The sequence below is a fragment of the Vombatus ursinus genome, unplaced genomic scaffold (genome assembly GCF_900497805.2).
Source record: "Vombatus ursinus unplaced genomic scaffold, bare-nosed wombat genome assembly UNPS02014941.1, whole genome shotgun sequence".
NCBI lineage: Eukaryota > Metazoa > Chordata > Mammalia > Diprotodontia > Vombatidae > Vombatus > Vombatus ursinus.
The window spans coordinates 10,518,432-10,530,789 of record NW_020954719.1 but is presented as its reverse complement, the minus strand read 5'-3'; the positions used below and the strand labels follow the sequence as shown (position 1 = coordinate 10,530,789).

Here is a 12,358-nt window from a genome sequence, read left to right as displayed (position 1 = left end):
CCCTGGACTCATTCCACAAAGATGTGGTAAAGTGACTGGGAGCCAGGGGACAGGTAATTCATCTTGTGGGATCCTGGAAGGCTGCCCAGAGCCATGCATCTCAGTAAGAAAAAACAATATAATTAATCTTTCTGACATCTCCCAGTAAGAGGGAACAAAAAGGGGGATCTTCTTACCTCCCCCATGTTAGAAGGAAGGAAACTAACCCAGAGACATTACATGACATTACAAATGTTTGATGTCACAGAAAATCAGGGTGGAGTGAGAATTAAAGTCTGGTTTCTCTGGTCCAGAACAATGGGGTTTGCTGGCTGTGGTGTAATCTCCTCTCCACCTCCCTCTGCCTTTTAAATTTTTTTTCTTATCAAGAGGCCTCCTCTGCCTTAATGTGGCTTAATATCATGGAGCTTTACCAAGTTGTTTTGACACAGCCATCTCATCCTACTCACCTGAAAAGCTTAGTCCTGCTATTCTTTACATTGTCTCTCCCTGATCTGTTCTCCACATCAGTTGTTTTTCTAATGAGCTGTTTCAGATTCTCTTCTATTTTTTCTAGTTTTAATATTTCTTGGTGTCTTATAATGTCATTTGATTCCTCTAGCCTAATTCTAGTTTTCAAGGAGTTATTTTATTCCTTAAGATTTTGTACCTCTTTTTCCAATTGGTTAACTTTCTTTTCATAATTTTCTGGGATGGCTTTTATTTTTTTTTCTAATTTTCCCTCAGTTTCTCTTATTTAAGTTTTTAATTCCTTTTTTAAGTTCTTCCTAGAGCTTTTTTTGGGCTTGTGACCATTTGACATTACTCTTTGGGGTAGGAGTGGCTTTTTTTTAACCTCACTATCTTCCTCTGAATATGAACCCAGATCTTCTTTTACATCAAAATCTATGGTCAGATTCTTTTTCCTTTGCTTGCCCATTTTTATTTTGTTTTATTTTATTTTAGCAGCTTATTATTATAATTAAGTTTTAATCTTGTGTTATGGGTAATGTTGCCCTAGGCCTCAGGTCCTCCTTAATGTTATTTTCTGAATTCTGCCTGGGGACTGATAACTTTATTACATATTTAAAAGGAATAGCAAGTTGTACATAATAGATTTACAATTTTGTGTGCAATCATCTTTTGTATTATTATGTTATGGAAATATTTAAGAACAAATTAAATAATTCTTTTAAAAAGAAAAGTATCTTTTTTCTTATGCTCAGATTCTCTGATCTTAATGCAGCTTAACATCTGGTTCATTCCCACAGATATGAAGATGAAATCAACAGACGCACAGCAGCAGAGAATGAGTTTGTGGTGCTCAAGAAGGTGAAGGGGGAGAGAAAGATGCTCTAATATTGACTCTGGTCTGCCTAACATTATTCCCATAGAGTGCAAAATATCCAGTTAGCTCAGATTTTTCTAAGGTGGAACAAGGGAGAAAACTTTAGATCTGACTCCACAGTGCTGGGGCACTGGAGAGGAAGGAGAGAGGCTTTTGGTTTGATGGGGGAAAGAGAGCACCCGCCCAGGGCACAAAGAGTAGAGGCAAGGGTAGAAGCAGAAGCAAAAGCAGATGGGTAATGCTCTGTTACAGTAGTGCTGGGAGGAGCAAAATGGGCTGTGAAGAAGCAAAGGCTGGAGGCTTGGTCTTAAAGATGGAATTGTGTGACAGCATTGTGAAGAAGAGGAAGGAGGTCATGTAATAAGGACACTAGCCTATGAGAGGGTCTCAGAGGCCAGAGAGGTCAAGGTGTTTGGGAATGGAGACCTTAATCTTTTTTTGTTCCATGGACCATTTTGACAGTCTGGTGAAGGCTGCATACCCCTTCTCAGAATCATGTATTTAAATAATTAAAGGGAATTCTAATTTCAATTAGAGGTTAATGAAAATAAAGATGTAATTTTTTTCCCTTCTAAGTTCATGGATACCTTGCCCCCAAGTTAAGAATCTCTTGATTTAGAGAGAACACCACTGCTAATAAATGTCTAATAAACTTGGCTTTTTTTGAGGTAGAACAGAGAAGGGAATTTTACATCCCACACATCCTAACCCCTTAGGGACCCCAAAGTGATATCACCCAAATCCCTAAGTTATACCCTATTGCCTGGCATTTGAGAACTTACTCACCCAGTTGAGTAGAAGTAGTTCAACAGGACTTGTGGGCCTGATGGAGAAATTAAAATCTGGAAAGGATAAGAATTAGAATAATTTTTCCGATTTTGCATTTCAGGATGTGGATGCAGCTTACATGAACAAAGTGGAACTGGAAGCCAAGGTTGATGCCCTGACAGATGAAATCAACTTTCTGAGGGCTTTCTATGAGGCGGTAAGGAGGGCCTTAGTCCTTTCCCTCCATCCCTCTCCCCTTTCATTTCACTCCCATCTATCTCTTGGAACTATTTGCCAGCTTGACTCATGGGATATGGAAGAGACCACCTCCTCTCCTTCCCCTTTGAGCCTTGTTTGAGACCACCATATTCTTCATTCACAGATTCATTCTTCCTATCAGGGAAGGTCTTTTTAAAAGGTAGAGAGGAAAGTAGACTCATGGTTGCTGGTCATTCTCCTAAGTTTACAACTCTGCTTCCAAATTGGAGGACATTGCAAGGTCTGGGGAAGCCAACTTGTGCCCCCTGATATGGTGATTTCATTCCCTCTGCCATCCATGGCTGTGATTTAAGAAGTTTGGAGTGGGGAGCCACAACTAATCATTGGTATCAATCTACAGTGAGGAAGGAAAGTACTTAGGGAAGGGGGCGGGGCGTGACAGATTGAGGCTGAGAAATTTGGAAAATAACCAGGACCAAGGCTGCTCTTTCCTTTTCTTCCAACCTGTTATATTTTGTGTTCTTCAAATGTCCTTATAGGCATAGACAAGCCTGAGGAGATGAGGAATGGGTGTGTACCAGTGAGAACAGATTATTTCTTTTAAATTTAAATTTTAACTAATGTTTTATTTTATATCACTTTCATTTTCTATATATCCTTCTCCCTCTCTCTCCCAGAAAGTCATCCCTTGAAACAAAAATTTAAAAAAGGAATAAAAAAGTTCAGCAGAACTTCCCAAAATACAATTGCTTGTGGTATTCCACACCCACTTCTGCAATGAAGGGAGGGAAGTACATTCTTATAACTCTTCTTTGGGTCCAAGCTTGATCGTTATCATTTCACATCATTCAATTTCTAGTTATTGTTTTCACTGTTTTTGTGAGAGCAGATAGTTTTATATATGATGTTGTCCAATTCATTTAAACCCACCAAAGATAGTGTTCCCTGAATCTGCAGGGCAATCCAAGTACATCAACTAGAAAATAATAGTTCATGCTTCTGGATACAAGCAACATACTTGTTGCTTAGTTGTGCTGGTAGAGGATTAGGGTCAGTAATCAATTAACAAGCCAACTATTCAAAGAAATTTAGGTGATGTGATTAATAATAACATCCATTTATATGGAATTTTGGACTGCAAAATACCTTTCTACATCATCTCATTTGTCAAAGCTTCATGTGTTGGGTAGTGTAAATATTACTGCAGGTAAGGGAACAGTTTCAAAGTGGTTAAGTGACTTGCCCAAAGAAATATATTAAGTAAATGGTACTTAAGTGGAACACAAATGGAAGTTACTGCTAGTCCAGTATTCTTTCTACCATTTTGTGGCTCAAGGAAAGGAGATAAAACTGCAATTCCTAGTAGAAGTTGATTAGGCTGTCTTTGCATCACAGAATAGTGTTAATGGTTGTTGCTATTATTACCTTACTCTGCTGGATGATTCTTCTGCTTCCTGCTGACTCTTGCTGTGAATAAAGCCAAGGTCTGGCAAGTCAGCTTAGGAGAGCTACCAGAAAAGAGCGAACTAAAATCTTTGATTTCCTATCCTAAGACATATATGAGGCAGATGGTCATCAACATTAGAGAGAGAAGAGGAGGCTTTACCTAGACTGGTGTTTTGCAACTGAGTGAGAAGTGACTTTTCCTACCTCTGAACCACTCTTGTCTGTACTTATTGTATTCCCACCTTATGGTCCAGTTGCTTGTGTGCTTGCTATCTCCCTTGCTAAATGGTAGAATCCTTGATGTTTTCTGTCTTATTCACCTTGTACAAACTATAGGGCTTTGAAATTTGCTCAATCAATGTTTTTGAATAAATCAACAACTACTCTTGCAAAAATCCATCTTACATAAGGACAGAAGTACATTTCAAAAACAAATGGGAATTTCTTTTAGAAAATCCATTTAGGATTATGCATATTATTGCTCCTTCCCATTAGCACAGATAAAAGAATCTGGTTATAATTCTGTTCATGTAGGATCATGGATTTAAGTTGAAAAGAACACTTATAGGTTATCTAGTCCAAAACCTTCATTTTATGAAAGAGAAAAACATGTTGTGAGGTGACTTGTCCAAGGTCACCCTATAAGTGGCAGAGTCAGGGTTTAAAACCTAGGTCCTCTGATTCCTTTCAGCTAAAGAGGCAGCTATCAGGTACAATACATTGAAGGTTCTCATTCAATAGTAGGTGCTATCCTAAAAGCTAAGACACAGTCCTGCAGTGTCTCATCCTCTAAGGAGTTTGAGAAAATCTCTGTCTCTCTATTTCTTTGCTTTGCTCTTTCTTCTTTCTCTTTTTCCTCTCCATCTTTCTCTCTTCTCTCTTTTCCCTTCTTTGTGTCTCTGTCCGATTCTCTCTTACACACACACACACACACATACACACACACACACACACACACACACACACACACAGAGTCCTCAATTCCCATATTTCTATACTTGGGTTCAATCACAGGAGCTGGCTCAGCTTCAGGCCCAGATCTCTGAAACGTCAGTGGTCCTGTCTATGGATAACAACCGCAACCTAGACCTGGACAGCATCATTGCTGAGGTCAAAGCTCAATATGAGGACATCGCCAACCGAAGCCGGGCTGAAGCAGAGTCCTGGTACCAGTCAAAGGTGAGGAGTTAAAGAAGAAGTAGGTTGGAGGCAGAATTAGCCACTATCTAACTCATTCCTTGGTTTTAAATTTCCACTGTGGGTAGTAGAATCTACTTCTGGGAACTTGGGAGAGATAGAGGGGATGCAAAAAGGAGAGAGTTACTCCCTTAGGGGATCTCTCATTCTGTTAAAGGAGAAGGGATACATGCTGAAGACATAGAGACAGAGAAGTGAGGTCAAGGAGATGAGAAGTGACTGAACTTAGCTCTAGATGTCAATGTTGGTGGATGGAAAGGGGAGAAATAAATGAAAGAGTTAGGCTTCCCAAAGAGAAAAAGAATGTGGAGTAAGGTTTTAATGTAGAGGGGAGTCAGGGCTAAATGGAAAAGGCAAATGTGCATCCTACATGGAAAAGAGAATATCGTGGGTAAATTTTTGATGTGGCAGGACAACAACCAGATTTGACCAACTAGAGCAGAAATTCTAAACCAGGGAGGCTTAGGAGATGGTGAGGGCAGGTATGAGGGGTTACCATAAAGACCAGGGAAAGGATTTTGAGTCTGCTATCATAGACAACAGAAAGCAGTTATGTGGTCTTGAGCCTGGAAGGGATGGGGATTAAGAGGGTACCTAGAGAAGATGGTAGAACCATAATTCTGGAGCAAAAGACTGATCATCAGGAAATAAGTGAGGATGTTACTGTGGCAGTCTAAATGAGAGCAGTAGTTGTAGAAATGGACAGAAAGGAAAAGGGATAAGAAATAGTACAGTAATGCTGCAAGATTTGGTGATGGTCTGGGTAAAGGAAATATAAAATGGACTAATCACCAATATGACAATTCACAGACTTTTGGGGTACCAGAAAACCTCAAGATTCTTATTTCTAGTCTCAGTTGTTCCTGTTTCTTTAATACAACCAAAATTTGGAGTTTGCTTTTTTTTTCTTCACAGTATGAGGAACTGCAGCTTTCTGCTGGTAGACATGGGGATGACCTCCGTACCACCAGAATGGAGATCTCTGAATTGAATAGGATGATCCAGAGGCTGCGTTCTGAGATTGACAATTTGAAGAAGCAGGTATGGTGAGGCTTATAGGAGACACCTTAGCCGTTATCCTGACTTCTAAAATACCTGCTCCTAACCAAATCAGGACTTGAAAACCTCTCAGAAATAGGATCCTATAATTTCAATTCCATAATTTCCCTCCACAACCTGGGATATCAAGATATTCTTCCTGAGATTAAATAAGTAGGTGGCATGATGGGTGGAATGCTGGACTTGTAGTCAGGAAGACCTGAATTCAAATCTGCCTCAGACACTTACTTTGTTCTGTGATCCTGGGCAAGTCACTTAACAGCTCAGTGCCTGTTTCCCCATCTGTGAAATGGGAATAATAATATCTTCCAGAGTTATTGTGAGTAAATGAAATAACATATGTAAAACACCTTGCAACCATTAAAACACTATATAAATGCTACTTATTATATCATTATTATTATTATTATTAACCTCAATTCCTCCTGCTATACAGGGAAAGCTGGCTACCTTTTCAGGTTCAACAAGTTACAGTGTAAGCCACAGATTAGTTGCTTTCTTATGTATTATCCAGAGAATCCCAGAGGAATACAGGATGCTCAAAAGCAATGAATTGCCTTCCACCACATCAATACCTAAACATTCAGGTTGATGCTGTCACTCTGACTTTCTCAGGATTGGAGAAGCCGTGACTTCCTTTGAGTTGATGCCCAATGTCAGGAAGCTCTTCCTGGGGTCTAGCCTAAATCTGTCTCATTATAATGCTATTTTATATCACAACCTTATTCAGTTTTAGAACTAGAAGAAACTTTAAGATTATTTAATTTAGCCCACTCATTTTACAAGTCCAGAAACTGAGACCTGGAGAACAAAAACATTTGTAAGACCGCATGGCTAATTAGAGGTGGAGCTCATCCTTAATATTCTTCTGTGAAGTGTGGCATTTTTAAAAAAAAATCACATCATCTTCTCCCACAGTGTGCCACTCTTCAGGCTGCCATTGCTGATGCTGAGCAGCGTGGGGAATTGGCCCTCAAGGATGCCCGGGCCAAGCTGGCTGAGCTGGAGGATGCCCTGCAGAAGGCCAAACAGGACATGGCCCGCCAGCTGCGCGAATACCAGGAGCTAATGAATGTCAAGCTGTCCCTGGACATCGAGATTGCCACCTACAGGAAGTTGCTGGAGGGAGAGGAGTGCAGGTGGGTAATCAACTCTCCCTATCCCATAACCTAAACAGCAGCATCATCATCATAGTATCATAATTCTACAATAAGGCTAAACAACCCCCAACAACATTAAGCAATTTATTTGAATTTTCAGAAACCAAATCAACCAATCAATAAACATTTATTAGGTACCTTCAAAAAAAGAGGCAAAAGAAAGTACCTGTCCTCAAGGAACTTATAATCTCATAGGAGAGACAACATGCAAACAAATATATACAAAGTAAGCTATATACAAGATAAATAGGAAATAGTTAACAGAAGGAAGACATTAGAATTAAGGGAGATTGGGGAAGGTTTCCAGTAGAAAGTGGGATTTTAGTTAGGAAGCTAGGGAAGTGAATAGTCAGAGAGGAGGTGAGAGTGTTCCAGGCATGTAGGACAGCTAGAGAAAATGCCTAGAGATGAGAGGTGGAGTGTTTTGGATAAAGGCATTGCTGCTCCTTTCCTATCCCTAGAACAGTATCCGTCATTCCCTGGGGAAGTGTCCATGGCCCTTTTTGAAGTAGTTTAATCTAGCCCACTTATTTTACAGATCCATAAACTGAAACCTGGAGAACATTTGTAAGACCACACGGCTAATTAGAGGCAGAGCTAATCCCTTAATAATCTTCTGTGAACTTAGGCATTTTTTTAAACATCACGTCATCTTCTCCTGGCTGCCAAACCCTCAGCTCATTTTAATTACAGGGTCCTAAAACCATATTCAGAAGAATTGTTTGCTCATGATCATTCATGACATTCCAGACATAATTGTGTGGCTCTTGGACATTCTTACATTGGCCCTCAAGAGTATCCCTTGTTACATGTTTGAGGGAATCCATACTGTACCCCAAGCTCCCTCTTTGAAATAGTGCCTAGCTTTGGAGGGTGATCTGTGTCATTATTCTTACTATCCATTCAGGGAAGGACCTACGCTACCTGGAGTTACCTCACAACTTGTAACTCTCACTGCCTGGACCTTTAAGGGCCATTTCTTTTTCTCAGTCTGTCTCTATCTCTATCTCTGTCTCTATCTTGCTCTATTTTTCACTTTCATCCTTGTTTCCTCTTATTCTTTATGTTCTCTCTGTCCCTCTCCCCTTATTTTTTCTTTCCCCCCGTCTCCACTTCTTCAGTTCCTCTATTTTTCCCTCTTTGCCCTGTTTCTTTTTATGTGGGATAATCTATACACTTCAGTGTTCTTCTCTCTGTATATTCTCACAGTCACATGAAAGAAAAAGGAAGATAAAGTCACTCAATTTCTCAATTAAACAGAATGTCTCTCTTCTTCTCCCGACAGACTTACTGGAGAGGGTGTTGGACCTGTGAATATATGTGAGTAATAACTCGAAGACACTATTGAACAGTGGGTGACATGGGAAGGGGAACGTAGTATATGCAGTCCCCAGTGGGCTAGAGAAGGCTCTTTGTCAACAGGTGAGATGGACATCCCTCTGAAAAAAATTTCCTGCAAAGATGCCACTTCTTCAGGAACTTCTTCCCAATCAGACAAAGAAATGTTGAGGATTCTAGGCCAGTGAAAAAATGAGAATGTACGTCCTTTATTTAGAAATTTGCAGCAGTATAGGATGGAAACTTGGCTTGGTAGCCTAATATGCGAAAAAGATGATGGCTTAGAATGACCAACTATCATCAAATATGAACCCAAAGTGTAATTATTTGTTGTTGTTGTTGTTTTAGTCATTTTAGTTGCATCTGACTCTTCATGACCCCATTTGGTGTTTACTTGGCAAAAATACTGGAGTGGTTTGCCATTTCCTTCTCCAGCTCATTTTACAGATGAGGAAACTGAGCAAACAGGGTTAAGTGACTTGTCCAGGGTCCACTCAGCTAGTACATGTCTGAAGCCCACTGTGCCATCTAGCTGACCAAGAGTGTGATGCAATTGCTAAGGACAAGATAAAGGGAATTCCTCAAGGGGTGACATTCCATACTACTAATGAGGTTATGGAGAGTTGGACATGACTGAACAACAACAACAAGAGATGAGTTGGAAGTAGGGAAAAGTGAACCCTCTTCTTTGTGGAAGATCTACCAAAGTACTCAGGTTATTCTCAAGTAGAGGTCCCAACACCTAATGAGGTCATCCTGGCAATAGTGAATTCTCCCCCAAATTGGTGTATTTTGGCAGATTAACAAATGGAGATTAATCTGAAGGCAAGTGGTTCCTTATATAGGCGTGAGTTAGAGCCTGGATGATCGGTCCTTCATCCCCGCTCTGGCTGAAACCCCGAGTCCAAATCATTAAGGTGAAATTCAATGAGAATGTATGTCCTTTATTTAGAAATTTGCAGCAGTATAGGATGGAAACTTGGCTTGGTAGCCTAATATGAGAAAAAGATGATGACTTAGAATGACCAACTATCATCAAATATGAACCCAAAGTGTAATTATTTGTTGTTGTTTTTTTAGTCATTTTAGTTGCATCTGACTCTTCATGACCCCATTTGGTGTTTACTTGGCAAAAATACTGGAGTGGTTTGCCATTTCCTTCTCCAGCTCATTTTACAGATGAGGAAACTGAGGCAAACAGGGTTAAGTGACTTGTCCAGGGTCCACTCAGCTAGTAAATGTTTGAAGCCCACTGTGCCATCTAGCTGATCAAGAGTGTGATGCAATTGCTAAGAACAAGACAAAGGGAAAAAACCCAGGAGCCAACATAATCTTAGGTTATGTTATAATAATACTAGTAGGTGATAATGTAGCACTTTGAAATTCATTAAGTACTTTACACACATCATCCAATGTGAGCATTGCAATAACCCTGTGAGATAAGAACTATAAAGTATTACTATCCTTTTCATACTCTAAAGCCAGAGAGGTTGAGTGACTTGTTAGTGTCACACCATTAATGAGGGTCAGAATTAGAAGTAAAGCTTAAGTGTCACTTATTGTGGTTCCTGCTTTTCCTAGATCAGACCATGTCTACGGTATTCTGTAAATATATTCTGTTCTGGCCATCGTGCTTTAAGAGGGAAGATGGCTAAGTAAGTTAGCGAGGAGTATGGAAAGCATGTTGTTATGAGGAATGATTGAACGAACATGGGGCATTTTGCCTCAAGAAGACAAGCCTTAGAGAAAGACCCAATCTCTTTTTTAAAGGATTTTTCACATTGAAGAGGGAGAAGATGTGTCCTGGTTTGTTCCAGAAGGCAAAACTATGACCTAAGCATGGAAGTTATGGGGAGACAGATTTCAGCTAATAGAATAAAGAAACATTTAATTATTATTAGAGCTACTTAGAGAGGTTGCATGATGTAATGTATTAAAATCCAACCTTGGAGTCAGGAAGACATGGGTTCAAATCTAATTTCAGACATTAGCAGTGTGACCTTGGGCAAGTCACTTAACCTCTATCTGCCTCTGTTTCCTCATCTGTAAAATGGAGGTAATAACAATACCTACCTCCCAGGGTTGTGAGCCTCAAATAAGGTAATGTGTATAAAGCACTTTGTAAAGCTTAAATATATATATATATATGTATATACATATATAAGCTTAAATATAGAAATACTATTATATTGTTGTTATTATTAGTATTGTTGATCTCTCTCAACCTTTAAAATGGGAATAATAATATTGCCCTGCCTACCCCATGAGGTTATTGCATGAAATGCTAAATGTGAAAGCATGTTGAGAATTGTAAATCACCATACAAAGGTCAGGCATTAGCATCACCTGGCTGTACCCACGTTCTCTCAATGCCTCTGTGTCAGGGAAAATTTGAATAGTCTATTGAAACACTTAGGAGAGAGGTACCAATGAAAAGGATTTGAGATTAGCAGAAAAAAAAAGCAGTAACTAGGAGACACTGTGAGGCCTGAGATGCTGTCATATTTGTTATGCAAATGAGATGTGAATATGTATGCAAACGAGAGGCTTTTTCTTGTCTTTTTCTCCCCACAGCTGTGGTCACTTCTAGCGGGGGCACTGGATATGGTGGAAGCAGCGGCATCTGTGTGGGCGGAGGCGGCCTCAGCAGCAGCCTGTGCTACGGAAGTGGGGTTGGAGGCTTCAGCTCCACCAGCGGCCGCAGCATGGGGAGCAGCAGCTCCAGCATGCGCATCATCTCCAAGACATCATCCACTAAGAAAAGCTATCGGAGCTAAAACTTCTCTACTTAACTGCCCACCCTTCCCCAACCCAGCTTCCCAACCCCAAGGCCTGATACTCTGCTAAGGACCCAGAAAGAAATTTCTTTTGTACAGTCAGACATGTAACAGAGGGTTCATAGGTCTTCCAAGGCTATCTTGTGCATCCTTTTGCTTCCATTCCTCAGATGAAGAATGGTGCTTGTTTTCAAAGTCCTCCTGAGTCCAAAAGTGCCTCCCTTAGGGTTTTCATGATTAAGAAGTTCTACTTTATATCTATCCTGAAGCTGTCATGTTGTATTTCCTGAAATCACTTCTCCTTGTTTCTAGAGGGGGGAGTGTTAGAAATTGCCCTTGTTTCTCCATTTCTGGGTCTCAGTAAGAATTGATATCCTTTGGATTAGGGCTTTTATACTGTTTGACCTTCACTACAAAGTAAGCAAAATTCAGCAAATTCTCTCAGAGCAGAAAAAAACAAAACAAAAAGAAAAACAGATGGCAGGGTGCTTTATACCCAGATTCATCACCAAACCTCTCCTTCTTTGCCCCAAGCCCATCACCGTCAGTGTCCATTGACCCAGATTCCAACAGCCATAAGAAACCTACACTCCCCCGGTTCCTCTCTTCCACCAGTTTTCCACCTCCAAAAGCGGGATTTTGGAATATAGTCAGTTTTCAATTATCCACACTAATAAAAAGATAATCTGACAATTTTGCCTGAATGTCTGGAGGGCAGTAAATGCTATTTCAAAGCAGACTCCATATCCTACTTTTATTTATCCTTAAGCTAATATTATAACTGATTTATCTTGTGAAATATTAATCGATGAGGGTCAAATACCTCCAGGGACTGCTAGTCTTGTATGAAACATTTGATAATACATAAATGGAGAATCAAATTGTCATGTATTAGGGGTCTTCCTGTTTACACCATCACCACCACCTCCCCTCGCCTTACAATCTGATCCTCCAGTAATAAGGTTTGGGGCTAATGATTTCTGTTCTTTAGACAGTTTTCTTTCCCTCTTTAAATTCCTTCTCTCTCTCTCTCTCTCTCTCTCTCTCTCTCTCTGTTTCTGTCTCTG

General features: G+C 40.1%; 1 protein-coding gene across 1 annotated transcript in view; it reads left to right on the top strand.

Annotated features, from left to right (window-relative positions):
* LOC114029691 (keratin, type II cytoskeletal cochleal-like) overlaps positions 1-12,358 on the top strand; it is a 23,034-nt gene extending 10,676 nt beyond the window's left edge. The window contains exons 5-11 of the mRNA XM_027844306.1: positions 1,251-1,311; positions 2,217-2,312; positions 4,775-4,939; positions 5,873-5,998; positions 6,935-7,155; positions 8,462-8,496; positions 11,089-12,358. Of these exons, the coding sequence (XP_027700107.1) occupies positions 1,251-1,311; positions 2,217-2,312; positions 4,775-4,939; positions 5,873-5,998; positions 6,935-7,155; positions 8,462-8,496; positions 11,089-11,291 (907 nt within the window). The 3' untranslated portion in view covers positions 11,292-12,358. The remainder of the gene's footprint in view (positions 1-1,250; positions 1,312-2,216; positions 2,313-4,774; positions 4,940-5,872; positions 5,999-6,934; positions 7,156-8,461; positions 8,497-11,088) is intronic.